Source organism: Suncus etruscus (assembly GCF_024139225.1).
Source record: "Suncus etruscus isolate mSunEtr1 chromosome 15 unlocalized genomic scaffold, mSunEtr1.pri.cur SUPER_15_unloc_1, whole genome shotgun sequence".
Classification (NCBI taxonomy): domain Eukaryota; kingdom Metazoa; phylum Chordata; class Mammalia; order Eulipotyphla; family Soricidae; genus Suncus; species Suncus etruscus.
In genome coordinates, this window is record NW_026060286.1 from 472,336 (window position 1) to 486,878 (window position 14,543).

Sequence of the window (14,543 nt, forward strand, 5' to 3'; positions counted from 1 at the left end):
CTGAGCAGACAGCCAGTAGTAACTCCTGAGTGCTGCAGGCTGTGATCCAAAAACAAAACAACAAAAAAAGACCTTCATACATGGGGTGGGAGTGGTGGCACAAGCGGTAGGGTGCTTGTTTTGTACACGCTGACATAGGACAGACCAATCCCTTGGTGTCTCATATGATCCTCCAAGCCAGGAGCAATTTCTGAGCTAGGAGTAACCCCTACGCATCACTGGGTGTGCCCCCCCCAAACAAAAAAGAAAAAAAAAAGACCTTCATATATAAGGCTTCTCTACTGTAGAATTGTGTCTAATAGTTTGAGAAGAAAGTGAAGGTCTTCCCACATTCCATACACTTAGGTTTTACTGCAGAGTAATTTTTCTTTTTTTTGGTTTTTGGATTACACCTGGCAGCAGCCCTGCAGAGTAACAATTTTGACCTATATACCAAAGTTTAAATATGGGGCTGGAGAGATAGCATGGAGGTAAGGTGTTTGCCTTGCATGCAGGACAGTGGTTCAAATCCCATATGGTCCCCCGAGCCTGCTAGGAGCGATTTCTGAACAGACCTAGGAGTAATCTTTGAGTGCTGCCGGGTGTGACCCAAAAACCAAAAACCCAAAAAAAAAAAAAAAAAGTTTAAATATAAAGGTGAAGGTTTTCTCAAAAGCCTTACCTTTATAAGGTTTCTTACAAGTACTGTTTTTCCTATATTGATGAATATGAGCTTCAAGGGACCATACGGGATGCTGGGAATCGAACACAGATCTGTCCTGGGTCAGCCACATGCAAGGCAAATCCCTAATGCTGTGCTATCTCTCTGGCCCAACCAAATTTAAGTTTTCTTATGCAGAAAAAAATTCAGAAGTAAAAAGGGCCTTCCCACTTTCCCTACAATTCAGAATTCTGTCCAGTTTAAAATTTATTTTATTTCATTTGCAGACCCACATATCATGGGGTTCAAAGGTAACTCCCGATTCTGCATTCAGGAATCCCTACCTATTGGCTTCTGTGATCCTACGTGTGGGATCAAACCCCGGGCATGGGGTTTGCAAGGCCAACGCCAACCATTTGATCTGAGTGTTCAGACCCTTCAAAATATCATTTTTCATAACTATGAAAAGGTTTGAATAGCAGTGAAGGCCTTCTCACATTCCTTATGCACTGCTTGTTTCTCTCCAGAATGAATTCTCTTATGTTTATGAAGGCCTGCTTGGAAAGTGTAAGCCTTCCCACACTCCAGACATGAATAACGCTGTTCTCCTGTATGAACATTCATGTGCGTAGTAAGGTTTGAGGATTGAGCGAATGCCTTCCCACACTCTTGACATGAATAAGGCTTCTCTCCTGTATGAACTTTCCTGTGCACATAAAGGGTCGAAGATCGAGCAAAGGCCTTCCCACACTCCTGACATGTATAGGGCTTCTCGCCAGTATGAATATTCATGTGTGTAGTAAGCTGTGCATAATGAGCGAAGGCCTTACCACACTCCTGGCATGAATAAGGCTTCTCTCCTGTATGAATTTTAATGTGCACTGTAAGTTGTGAGGATTTAATAAAGGCCTTCCCACACTCCTGACATGAATAAGGCTTCTCTCCGGTATGAATTTTCATGTGCCCAGAAAGGGTTGAGGATTGAGTGAAGGCTTTCCCACACTGATAACATGAATAAGGTTTCTCTCCAGTATGAATATTCATGTGCCTAAAAAGTTGTGAGGGATGAGCGAAGGCCTTCCCACATTCCTGACATGTATAGGGTTTCACACCAGTATGAACATTCATGTGCGTAGTAAGCTGTGAGTAATGAGTGAAGGCTTTCCCACACTCCTGACATGAATAAGGCTTCTCTCCAGTATGAATTTTCATGTGCCCAGAAAGATTTGAGGACTGAGTGAAGGTTTTCCCACACTCCTGACATGAATAACGCTTTTCTCCTGTATGAATATTCTTGTGCCTTATAAGATGTGAGAATTGAGCAAAGGCTTTCCCACATTCCTGACATGAATAAGGTTTCTCTCCAGTATGAATATTCATGTGCCTAATAAGCTGTGAAGGATGAGCAAAGGACTTCCCACACTCCTGACATATATAAGGCTTCCCTCCTGTATGAATTTTCTTGTGAGTTCTTTTGTGTATAGTAAGGGCTGAGGAGTAAGTAAAGGCCTTGCCACACTCTGAGCATATATGACATGCGTTTCCTGTCCGGACTTCCTTAGGATCACTCGGGTGTGACAGTTGACTCAAAGCATGTCCACCTTGTTGACATTCAGAAGAATCCTGTGTAATCGGTGTGTCTGAGGGTGCATAAAGGTGCCAAGTGTATGGGAAGGCCTCCAAATATTGCTTAAAGGTAGGGGGCTCCATTCTATGAAGAATGTGCTTGTGAGCCTCCAAGGGGCTCAGAGCAAATTCTGTTGGTTGCTTGGCCCACGGTGACCCCACTGTGGAGGTCTGAGTCCAGGGACTGCGCGAAGGAGACTTAGGACTGCTGTGACCAATGGACCGGGTCTCCACAGCGAGGATGCTCTCTTCACTCTGGGTTCCCAGAGAACAGATGACCACTGAGTCCTCACTCCCATCAAGATTCGAGCAGGGTGGTTCCTTCGAGACTCTGTCCCACAGCACAGGATCACTCACAACCCAGCGAGGCTTGCTGTTTCCCTATGAAACAGCACAGGGTTAGTCCAATAACTTCTCTCCCTGAGTCTCCATGTTCAAAATCACCCTGCATTTTCCATCAAAGAGAAACAATTTCTTCTTCTTTTTTTTTTTTTTTTTTTTTTTTTTTTGGGTTTTTGGGTCACACCCGGCAGTGCTCAGGGGTTATTCCTGGCTCCAGGCTCAGAAATTGCTCCTGGCAGGCACAGGGGACCATATGGGACGCTGGGATTCGAACCGATGACCTCCTGCATGAAAGGCAAACGCCTTACCTCCATGCTATCTCTCCGGCCCCTCTTCTTTTTTTTTTTTTAACATCTCACCACCCCAAAAAAAAATTTCTTTTCTCCACATTGTGTGGATGTCTCTGGAGACAGGAAGACATCCAGTCAAAAAAATGACCAATTACTGGTTCCCCAAAGGAAGGCCCTCTCGGTGAGGGTTCTATGCTCACTCTGACATCTGCCCCTTACCCAGAAGTTATTTCTGACACTTTCGTAGTAGTTTCCACAGACTCATTGATAGGAAAAAGCAAAGCCAACAGATCAGCAGACATCTATTCTGTTTTTCATTTCCTTCACCATATTTTCTGACTGTAACAACTATTTTACTTTAAGGACAGTCAGAGCTGAGTCCATGACCTGAGTCCCCTGACTCATAAAGTAATTATTTTTTAAGTCAATTTTTATTTATTTATTTTTGGTTTTTGGGCCACATCCGGCGGTGCTCAGGGGTTATTCCTGGCTGTCTGCTCAGAAATAGCTCCTGGCAGGCACGGGGGACCATATGGGACACCGGGATTTAAACCAACCACCTTTGGTCCTGGATCAGCTGCTTGCAAGGCAAACGCCACTGTGCTATCTCTCCAGGCCCCTATTTATTTATTTTTTTAAGTGTTTGGATAAAACTCAGCTATTCTGGGTCAGAGCTATAGCACAGCAGTAGCACATTGCACGAGGCCGACCTGGGATGGACCAAGGTTCAATTCCCGGCACCCATATGGTCCCCTAAAGCTGTCAGGAGCAATTTCTGAGTGCAGAGCCAGAAGTAACCCCTGAGCATGGCCAGGTGTGGCCCCCTCAAAAAAACAAAACAAAACAAAACAAAACAAAAAACCCATGGGGCCGGAGAAATAGCACAGTGGTAGAGCATTTGTCTTGCATGCAGCCAATCCAGGACTGATGGTAGTTCAAATCACGGCATCCCATATGGTTCCCTGTGCCTGCCAGGAGCAATTTTTTTTTTAAATTTTTTTTGGGGGGTCACACCCTGTCTTTTTTTCTCTTTTTATTTTGGGGGGGCACACAATGTGAGGCTCAGGGGTCATACCTGGTGGTGCTGAAGGGTACATTTGGGATATTGAGCACTGAAACCTCATTCACCATGAGCAAGGAACAATCCCTACCTGCTGTGCTATTGCTATGGCCCATTTTTATTTTTACTGTAGGATGAACAAATTTTATAGATGTAGAACAGCTGAAGCTGTGAAAATGTCTCTATTTCATTAATTTGGTGAATAAACACAGAATTATAAATCTATCCCTGAGATAAACCTGAAGCAACAATTTGAAACAAACATAGTACACATCCTTGTTTGGGGGTTGGTTAGAGCTAAGCGTGGGGCCTCTGAGTGTATGACTTAAGGCTAGGTGGGAAGCCCCACAATAGAAAGTAAATGACCATATCAACCTTTTAAATACCTCAGTAGGGTCAGAGCAATAGGACACCAAGAAGGGTGCAAATATTGTAGTTGGCCAGCCCGGTTCAATCCCCGACATCCCAAAGGATCCCAGCCTTAAAGGAACCCCTGAATTTCGCCAGTGTTGCTCCAAAACAGAACAAAAGTTCCACTACAGGCATAAACCTTCCAAACTTCAATGAGCTCAGTTTCATTTTTTAATTTTTTCTATACTATGGGGGTCCTACCAGGTAGTGCTCTTGATTACTCTGGCAGTGTGCTCCCCAATCATACTTGGTGAGGGTCTGGGACCACATACACTGTGAACGAGAAACAGGCTTCCATCCCCACACAAAACAGAAAGAGACCTTCCCACTGGAAAATGGATCCAGTCAACAATGAGCCAGATAAAAAACCTGACCTGACATTTTCTCAAATCAAAATCCTATCTTCCCTCCCTAACCCATTTTCCACAAATCACAGATTTTCTTAGGTCTGAAAAACAGTGTTAATTCATTTTGACTAGAAAAAGTATTAAATTGATTTTAGATTTTTCAAATGAGACTAACCGTCAACTTTTTCCCACACTGGGCTCTGGTTCTTCCCAGTACAGAGGACATATTGTGGTGACAAGGTTGGAACCCAGGGCCTCATTTTACAAGTCCTATGTGCTTGTGGCACTGAGCTATCCTATCCCGCCAGCACAATAAAAATGTTGATTTGGAATTTGTAAATCTTACCAATTCACTCCAGTTTGGAGATACGGTTCCAAAAGTAAGTTGTTGAAAGGTGGGATTCTGAACTGGTGGTCTGCATTCTAAAATCAAATCAAATATACAATGTAAGGAAAAGCCAGAACAATAGCAAAACGGGGAGGTTATTTGCCTTGCATGCAGCTCACCCAGATTGGATAACTGATGTTTCCTATGTCCCCCTGTCCTACAAGATGTAATTTCTGAGCACAGAGCCACGAGTGAACACTGAACAATGCCAGGATGGCCACACACCAAACAAAAAATTAACTGAGGACCAAAGTGATAGCATAGCAGTATGTATGCTGCTGACAGAGAATAGACCAGGGTCTGATCCCCAGCATCTCATATAGTCCCCTAAGCCTGCCAGGAACTATTTCTGAGTGTACAATCAGGAGTAACTCCTGTGTGCTGCAGGGTGTGATCCAAAATCAAAAACAAAACAAAATAAACCAGAATGCAGGGACCGGTGAGATAGCATGAAGGTAAGGCGTTTGCCTTCCATGCAGAAGGACAGTGGTTCAAATTCCGGCATCCCATATGGTCCCCCGTGCCTGCCAGGAGTGATTTCTGAGCATAGAGCCAGGAGTAACCCCTGAGCACTGCCGGGTGTGACCCAAAAACCAAAAATAAAAAATAAACCAGAATGCAAACTGGTCAAAAAGGAAATACAATGACAATACTTTGGGCTTACTCATCAATGGTTTAAACATACAGATAAAATAATTTCACTGGTCAGAGAGATAGCACAGCGGTGGGGTGTTTTGCCTTGCATGCAGCCAAACCAGGACAGTATGTGGTTCAAATCCCGGCATCCCATATGGTCCCATGTGCCTGCCAGGAGCGATTTTCTGAGCACAGAGCCAGGAAGGAGTAACCACTGAGCGCCACACTGTGTGTGACCTAAAAACAAAAACAAACAAACAAACAAAAAAAAAAAAACAAGCAGGCCTGGAGAGATAGCACAGGGTTTTTGCCTTGCAAGCAGCCAATCCAGGACCAAAGGTGGTTGGTTCAAATCCCGGTGTCCCATATGGTTCCCTGTGCCTGCCAGGAGCTATTTCTGAGCAGACAGCCAGGAGTAACCCCTGAGCAATGCCGGGTATGGCCCAAAAACCAAAAAAAAAAAAAAAAAAAAAAAGGACAGTATGGAAGGTATTTTCCTTGCATGTAGCTTAGCTGACTTCGAATCCTAGCATTCTATATGATTCCTGTAGCCTGCCCAAAATAATTTCTAAGCACAGAACCAGGAGTAACACCCACGACGAGATGCCAAGTGTAGCCAAAAACCACACAAAAAATGAGTTGAGGGGCCGGGCGGTGGCGCTGGAGGTAAGGTGCCTGCCTTGCCTGCACCAGCCTAGGACAGACCTCGGTTCGATCCCCCGGCATCCCATATGGTCCCCCAAGAAGCCAGGAGCGACTTCTGAGCGCATAGCCAGGAGTAACCCCTGAGGGTCACAGGGTGTGGCCCAAAAACCAAAAAAAAAAAAAATGAGTTGAATGAAACCTGGTTGAATAGGCATCAGGGTAACTATAAATTGTTTTCAGGTATTAAATCAGTTTAATGAATAGGGAAGATTGGGGTATTTGCCTTGAATGTGTCCAACCCCAGATGGACCATGGTTCAATTCCCAGCATCCCATATGGTCTCCCAAGCCTGCCAGGAGCACTTTCTGAGAACAGAGCCAGGAGTAACCCCTGAAGCGCTGCTGGGTGTGATCCAACTCACCCCCCAAAATAGAGAAGATAGACTAAGAGGATCAAAATGAGAAACTTAAAAACATGAGGGTTGGGCCTGGAGAGATAGCACAGAGGTGTTTGCCTTGCAAGCAGCCGATCCAGGACCAAAGGTGATTGGTTCGAATCCTGGTGTCCCATATGGTCCCCCGTGCCTGTCAGGAGCTATTTCTGAGCAGACAGCCAGAAATAACCCCTGAGCACTGCCGGGTGTGACCCAAAAACCAAAAAAACAAACAAAAACAAAAAACAAAAAAAAAAAAAACATGAGGGTTGGGGCCGGAGAGATAGCACAGCAGCATTTGCCTTGCAAGCAGCTGACCCAGGACTAAGGTGATTGGTTTGAAATCCGGCGTCCCATATAGTTCCCCATGCCTGCCAGGAGCTATTTCTGAGCAGATAGCCAGGAGTAACCTCTGAGCACCGCAGGTGTGGCCCCAAAACCAAAAAAAAAAAAAAAATTAAAATGTAAGAAAAACAAAACAAAACATGAGGGTTGTGCTGGGCTGATCCTCTGCAGTTTAAGCATACAAGCCAAAAAATATTTCTAGGGCCAGAGCAGTGGTGCTAGAGGTAAGGCTTGCAAGTGCTAGCCTAGGATGGTCCATGTTTTGATCCCCCATGTCCCATATGGTACCCCCAAGCCAGGAGCAAGTTTTGAGTGCATAGCTAGGAGTAACCCCTGAGAGTCAACAGGTGTGGCCCAAAAACAAAAACAAAAATATATTTCTACTGAGACAGAGATTTGGGACAGTGGCTGAACCAAGTTCAATTTCTGGCATCCCATATACTCACCGAAAACACTGTCAGGAATAATGTCTGAGAATAGAGAAAAGAGTAATATCTGAAAAACACTGGGTTCCTCCCAAAACAAACAAACAAACAAAAAAATCTTAGTATTCTGGGCTGCGGTAGGGTGTTAGCCTTGCAAGTAGCCTACCTAGGACTGATGTTGGTTCAAATCCCAGCATCCCATATGGTCTCCGGTGCCTGCCAGGAGCGATTTCTGAGCACAGAGCCAGGAGTAACCCCTGAGTGCCGCTGGGTATGACCCAAAAACCAAACCAAAACAAAAAAATTCTTAGTATTCTTTTTTTTTTTTTTTTTTTTTTGGTTTTGGGCCACACCTGTTTGATGCTCAGGGGTTACTCCTGGCTATGGGCTCAGAAATTGCCCCTGGCTTAGGGGACCATATGGGACGCTGGGGGATCGAACCACTGTCTGTCCTACACTAGCACTTGCAAGGCAGACACCTTACCTCTAGCGCCACCTTCCCAGCCCCAACTCTTAGTATTCTTAAGAATTAGTATTTACTTTACAGGAGTGGACCCAGGTTTGATCATAGACATTACATATGGTTCTCTGAGTGCACCAGGATTGGTTGAGAAACATAGGGCTAGGAGAGAGTCCTGAGCACAACCACCAAAGTGTCCTCAAAATGAGAGAAAGAAAAAACAAAACAAAACAAAAAACACTCCTTGGATAATCTCAGAAAACTCCAGTATTGATCTAATGCAAAGACAAGTGTAGGGACATGCAGGACAAAGGAGCATCCAGCTGCCCCTGAGAAGGACACCCCAACATGGGGCTGTATAGCCAACTTAAAAACACAGACAGGGGATGAAGAGCAGATGGACAGGGAACCAGAAAAGCAAAGCTGATCTTTTTTTTTTTTTTTTTTGGTTTTTTTGGTTTTTGGGTCACACCCAGCCAGTGCTCCTGGCTGTCTGCTCAGAAATAGCTCCTGGCAGGCACGGGGGACCATATGGGACACCGGGATTCGAACCAACCACCTTTGGTCCTAGATCGGCTGCTTGCAAGGCAAACGCTGCTGTGCTATCTCTCCGGGCCCAAAGCTGATCATTTTGACTCAGCATCAAGGGCAGTGAATTCGAGATGGAGAGGCCTCACACCCCTGATCTAGGAGTCTGACACACACTATTTCAAATTGCCCAGAATGCTACCAAACCCTCCCAGTATCTGACTCTGGGGGCTCTTCCCACACTCACCTTCGAACACGCCTCTTTGCAGTCTCCCAAGGGCTCCTTCTTCCAACCAGGAGATCAGCGCAGGCTTCACCCCACAATGCCCTGCCCCAGAGGGACGGTTCATAGGTTAGAGATAGGGAAGGGGACAGCAACTCCTGTATGATTCTGGATCCCTATTATAGTGTTCAAATCACTGAGTAGATGAAGAACAGAATCTCTGCTCTCCATGTAAATACTGGTTATCGCACAGATGACATCCAGTTTCAATGAAAGAATACAATTGAGGGAGCCGAATAATACAACAGGGGAGAAATAGTACATCTCTAGGCTTGCACAGGGCCAACATGCATCGATCATGGCACCCTCTGTAGTTCCCTAAGCTGCTACAAAGGTGAGCATTGATTACTGAGCCAGGCATAACTGCAAATACTGAAAAAGCCTCCAAAATATTTTGAAATATAGAGGCTGGGGCCAAGCAATTATAAAGCAGGGAGGGCATTTGCCTTGCAATGTGATCAACCAGGGCTCGATCTATGGTGTCCTATATGAGACTCAAGCACGTCAGGAGTAATTTTCCTGAGTTTAGAACCAGGAGTAATCCCTGACATACATCAGGTGTGTCCTAAAAACACAAAATAAAAAAATTGTGGCTGTACCAATAATGCAGTGAGGACAGTGTTTGCCCTGCATGCACCAGGCAGATTGGTTTCTAACCCTAGTGTCCCAGATGGTTCCCAGGAGATGCCAGGAGTAATTTCTTAGCCCAGAGCCAGGGGTCACCTTTAAGTGCAGCTGGGAGTGACACCAAAACAAGGGTCTGAAATGATCGTATAGAGTGAAGGGCACTTAACTTCCACAAGGACAGCCAGGCTTGACTTCTGAGTGCAGAGCCAGATGAAGCCCCAGTTTCAAAAGAAACAATCAAGCGTCAAAGTACGACCCAGGACACAAGACAATTGGGAAACTATCTTTGCATGAATAAGCCTCAGGTTTGATCCCCTATAATACACCAGCCCATAAGAAGATAGGGAGGGCTGATGCCATGTGTCCAAAACAACTCATGGACAAAATGTAAATCAAACTTGCTCACATAAAAGTTGGACTTATTGCAAGCAGCCGATCCAGGACCAAAGGTGGTTGGTTCGAATCCCGGTGTCCCATATGGTCCCCCGTGCCTGCCAGGAGCTATTTCTGAGCAGACAGCCAGGAGTAACCCCTGAGCACCGCTGGGTGTGACCCCCCAAAAAAAACAACAAAAAAAAACAAAACAAAACAAAAGTTGGACTTATTGATATTTGGGACATTAGTACAGAGGAGCTGATCCAGGTATGATCACTAGCACCCCAAATGATTCCCTAAACAATGCCAGGAGTAGTCTCGAAGCTTAGTGGCCGTACTAAGCTCTGTGAACTCCCATGTGTGGTCAAGAGCTTCCCCAAACTTACAAAAATTAAGTGACTTAAATTATTTTGGATTTTGAGAATTTTGGGATGCACCAACAGTGGGCAGGGCTGACTCTTAGCTCTGTGCTCAGGGATGACACATGGGGGCTTATAAGGTCAATGTGAAGCCGGATCAAACCTGGTTCACATAGGCCAAGGCAAACACCCAACAGACTGTACTAACTCACAGGACTGTGCAATGACATTTAAAACTACAAAGTTGGACTCATCTAAGAAAAAGTCAGGACCTGGGAGAGTAAGACAATGGGGAGGGGCTTGACCATGAGGATCTGTAGTCATATCCCTTGTTGAACCCAGATCCCTGTCTGTTCCTCACAGGTACCCCAGGGCAGCTCTCACCTATGGCCCGCAGGTGCTGGTAGGTCTCCAGCATCACATCTCTGTAGAGCATCCTCTGAGAGGCATCCAGACACGGCCACTCCTCTGGGGAGAAGCTCACGGCTACATCAGGGAAGGTCACCATGTCCTGAGCCAGCACACACAGGAGGGAATCAGGATCCAGGCTCACTCAAGTTCTGGGAGTAGAGAAAGAACCTCCCAGTGCCCTAAAGGGACTCAGGACCTTTGATCCCTCCACTCAGGAAGGACCAGCCTCAAAATTAATGTCAATAGGCACCTGTGGGTGACAGGCTTCAGAAATCCCTGTAGATCAGCCAATATAACCTGTGAACAGTCTTCGAGAAGGTTCTTGGGAATAGTGTTATGTACATAAACATACCTGGACCAAGGCCCAGTATCACTAGGTTCACTGAGCACTGCCAGGAGTAACTCTCTAGCACAGAGGCAAGAGCTAAAAAGCACTCTGAGTGTTTCCAAAATGTTACACACATACACCAGCCCAATTCTGCTCCTAAACCCCATCTCTGCCCTTAGTACTAGGGAAAGAAAGAAGGGGGGCCAGAGAGATAGCATGGAGGTAAGGCATTTGTCTTTCATGCAGGAGGTCATCGGTTCGAATCCCGGCGTCCCATATGGTCCCCCGTGCCTGCCAGGAGCAATTTCTGAACATGGAGCCGGAATAACCCCTGAGCACTGCCGGGTGTGAGCCAAAAACCACAAAAAAAAAAAAAAAAAAAAAAAAAAGGGTGGGGGGATTGGAAAGAAAGAAGGAAAATTCAAAAGCCAGTGACTGAGTCAAACCTGTGCTTGTCTGAATCAGCACTCAGGTTTACTGCCAACAAATCTCTGAGCAGGATAAAACAACCTGACTCCCAATATTATGCCTTCTATAAATATCCTTTGCTCACTTTCCCTCTTAGCTCCACAAAGCTATGTACTACAGACAAATAGTACAAGGCTTTAAAAGTGTTACTTGTTTACAGAAAAGAAATGTGGCTGCAGGGAAGAGGTGACACTCTTCACAGAATTAAGAACAAAAGAACTGAATTGTCTGTCCTGGGGCCTGAGCAACAGTGCCAGAGACCAGAGAGGACACAGACAGATAGGATCAACCAGGTCAATTCCAGGCACACAGGAGGTACCTCATGTTACCAGGAGTAAATCCTATGTGCAGAGCCAAAACTAAGCTCTAGGGCCGGAAAGATACCACAGTGGTAAGGCATTTGCCTTGCACATGGCCGACCCAGGACAGACTGTGGTTCGAATCCCATATGGTCCCCCAAGCCTGGCAGGAGCAACTTCTGAGCATAGAGCCAGGAGTAACCCCTGAGTACTGCCAGGTATAACCTAAAAACCAATAAAAGAAAAAAAAAAGACTAAGCCAATGTTAAAAAATTTCTATATAAATAACAAGACAATCCAAGACAGCACACAGCACAAAGAAATCAAAACTACAACCAAATTAAAACCCACAACATGCAGGAAAGAACCCAGCAACATTGTTTCTAGTAAGGCAGAAATTTCTTCACCCAGAATTTGGAATTAGGGACCCTGGGGTGTGTGCCAGACTCACATGTAGGGTCCTGAGTGAAGACAGAAAGGAGACAAGGGCAGGGGCATTGGCCTGGCATCTGGGAGCAGCAGCAAAATACATAAGAATGATGTGCTGAGGGGCCGGAGAGATAGCATGGAGGTAAGGCGTTTGCCTTTCATGCAGGAGGTCATCGGTTCGAATCCCGGCGCCCCATATGGCCCCCCATGCCTGCCAGGAGCAATTTCTGAGCCTGGAGCCAGGAATAACCCCTGAGCACTGCCAGGTGTGACCCAAAAACCAAAAAAAAAAGAATGATGTGCTGAACCTACAGAACAGCCAGGAGGAGACTTGACTAGCAATAGGCTGCCCTAAATAGAACCCCAGTTACCCTAAATGGTGCTTTCTGCAGAGCAGGGGGGACACCTGAGTGCAGAACCAAGAGAATCCCCTATAGGGTATGGTGCCAGAAACTAAAAATCAGTGACAGAATTAGAAAGACAGCTAACTGAATGGGAAAAAATTTTTGCACTCAACACACCAGATAAAGGTTTGATATCTAGGATCTCCAAAGTACTCACAAATATTAACTCCAGAAAATCGGAAAAAAAAAAAAAAAAAAAAAAACATCAAAAATGGAGAGAGAAAATAACAGATATTTTCTGAGGAAGACCAACAGATGGCCAACAGACACATGAAAATAATGCTCATCATCCCTTTTCATTAGGGAAATCCAAATCGAGACAACAATGAGATATCAAAAATAAAGGGAACAATCTCTGTTGGTGGGGATTTGGTGAGAAAGGAACTTTCATGCACTGCTGCTGGGAAAGCAGCTTGGTCCAACCCCTATGGAAAACTGTACGGAAGATTCTCAGTAAACTCAAAACTGAGCTACCATATGACCCAGATATCCTTCTTTTGGGTTTTTATCCTCATGGCAGAAAGACATTCATCTGAAAGGATGTATGTTTGCCACTATTCATTGTAGCACTCAGTACAATAGTCAAGACTTGGAATCAACCTAGATATCCAACAACAAACGAGTGGATCCTGAAGATGTGGTATAAAGAAAAAATTAGTAATAGAGCTTTTCCCAGGGTGAGGTAGCAATGATGTTTTAGGACAGAAACCCTGGGATGGGGCCAGAGTGATAGCACAGCGGTAAGGCGTAAGGCATTTGCCTTGCACGCAGCCAACAGGATGGACCCCAGTTCGAATCCTAGCATCCCATATGGTCCCCTGAACCTGCCGGGAGCGACTTCTAAGCACTGAACCAGGAGTAACCCTTTTGAGTACTGCTGGGTATGACCCAAAAAACCAAAAACCAAAAAAAAAAAAAAAGGAAGAAAAAAATCCTGGGATTAAGGGTTTCATTAGAAACATATTACCAAGAACTCAATTATGGACCCCAGAACCCCACAAGGGGGCTGAAGAGATAGCATGGAGGTAGGGCATTTGCCTTGCATGCAGAAGGATGGCATTAGAATCCCAGCATTCCAGATGGTCCCCCAAGTCTGCCAGGAGTGATTTCTGAGCAGAGTCAGGAGTAACCCCTGAGTGCTGCCAAGTGTGACCCCCTCACCAAAAATAACACCAAAAGAGAGAGAGAGAGAGAGAGAGAGAGAGAGAGAGAGAGAGAGAGAGAGAGAGAGAGAGAGAGAGAGAGAGAACCCTACAGGGTCTGATACCTGCCAGGGGTGACCCAAGAGCACTGAGTCAGGAGCAAGGCGTGTACACCACTGGTGTGGCCCTCAAACCATACACAGCAAACTAAGACAAAAGTGGCCCCAAATAACAGAGTCCAGCACCCCTGCCAAAAGCCATACCCTGATGCTGGGGACTACACACTCCTGTCCCCCACTCTCTAAGCCCACACTCTCCCCCTACCTGGGAACAGGACATCAGAGGGTGGGGTCCCATCTTCTCCAATCTGTATTATTCCCAAAGAGCAGCAGCCAGACCCTTTGCATGAATTCCTATAGGAAAGACACAGCCCTGAGCACCGGAGAGGAGCACAAATCCCTGCCCTGGCCCTGGGCTAGCAAAGTACTGTTGAGCTGTCCCTCTGGGCAGCAACTCAGACCCACATAGGAAGATGGGAACAGAGGCTCCTTCCTCTCCTTGAGACGCAGAAGTGGATTTGGAATCCAGGCTGTGAATAAGACAGGAGCACTGGCCTAGCTCTACAGGGAGGCAACTGCAGTCCTCAGTCCCTAGGAGCCCAGTTCAAGGACTGACTCTGAGCAGAAGCCCAGAATGCCAGTGCCCCCAGCAGGAGGCAGCAGAGCAGCCCCTTGCACTCAGCCTGGAAGTGCCTTGGCTACCATCCTGCCATATGGTTGGGTTCCCCCACACTGTGTGTGCAGAGGCTAAGCACAGGCTTTGAGGAATTAAAAAAGGCTTTC

At 45.9% G+C, this 14,543-nt stretch overlaps 1 protein-coding gene across 1 annotated transcript; it reads right to left on the reverse strand.

The window, feature by feature from the left end:
* Positions 1-1,099: 1,099 nt before the first annotated feature.
* On the reverse strand, positions 1,100-14,112 carry LOC126000448 (gastrula zinc finger protein XlCGF57.1-like). The gene is made up of 4 exons (XM_049767735.1): positions 14,026-14,112; positions 10,605-10,731; positions 5,063-5,139; positions 1,100-2,647 (listed from the first exon to the last, which is right to left on the reverse strand). The coding sequence occupies exons 1-4, from the start codon at positions 14,056-14,058 to the stop codon at positions 1,100-1,102; spliced, it is 1,785 nt and encodes a 594-aa protein (XP_049623692.1). The 5' UTR covers positions 14,059-14,112.
* Between the last annotated feature and the right edge of the window lie 431 nt (positions 14,113-14,543).

Excerpts from the sequence above, each read along its gene's own strand:
- LOC126000448 (XM_049767735.1), bottom strand. The coding sequence starts at position 14,058 with ATGGGACCCCACCCTCTGATGTCCTGTTCCCAG. Across the intron at positions 10,732-14,025 it reads CTCTGATGTCCTGTTCCCAG|GACATGGTGACCTTCCCTGA; the intron begins GTAGGGGGAGAG and ends GTGCTGGCTCAG. Across the intron at positions 2,648-5,062 it reads CTCCAAACTGGAGTGAATTG|GGAAACAGCAAGCCTCGCTG; the intron begins GTAAGATTTACA and ends GCTGTTTCATAG.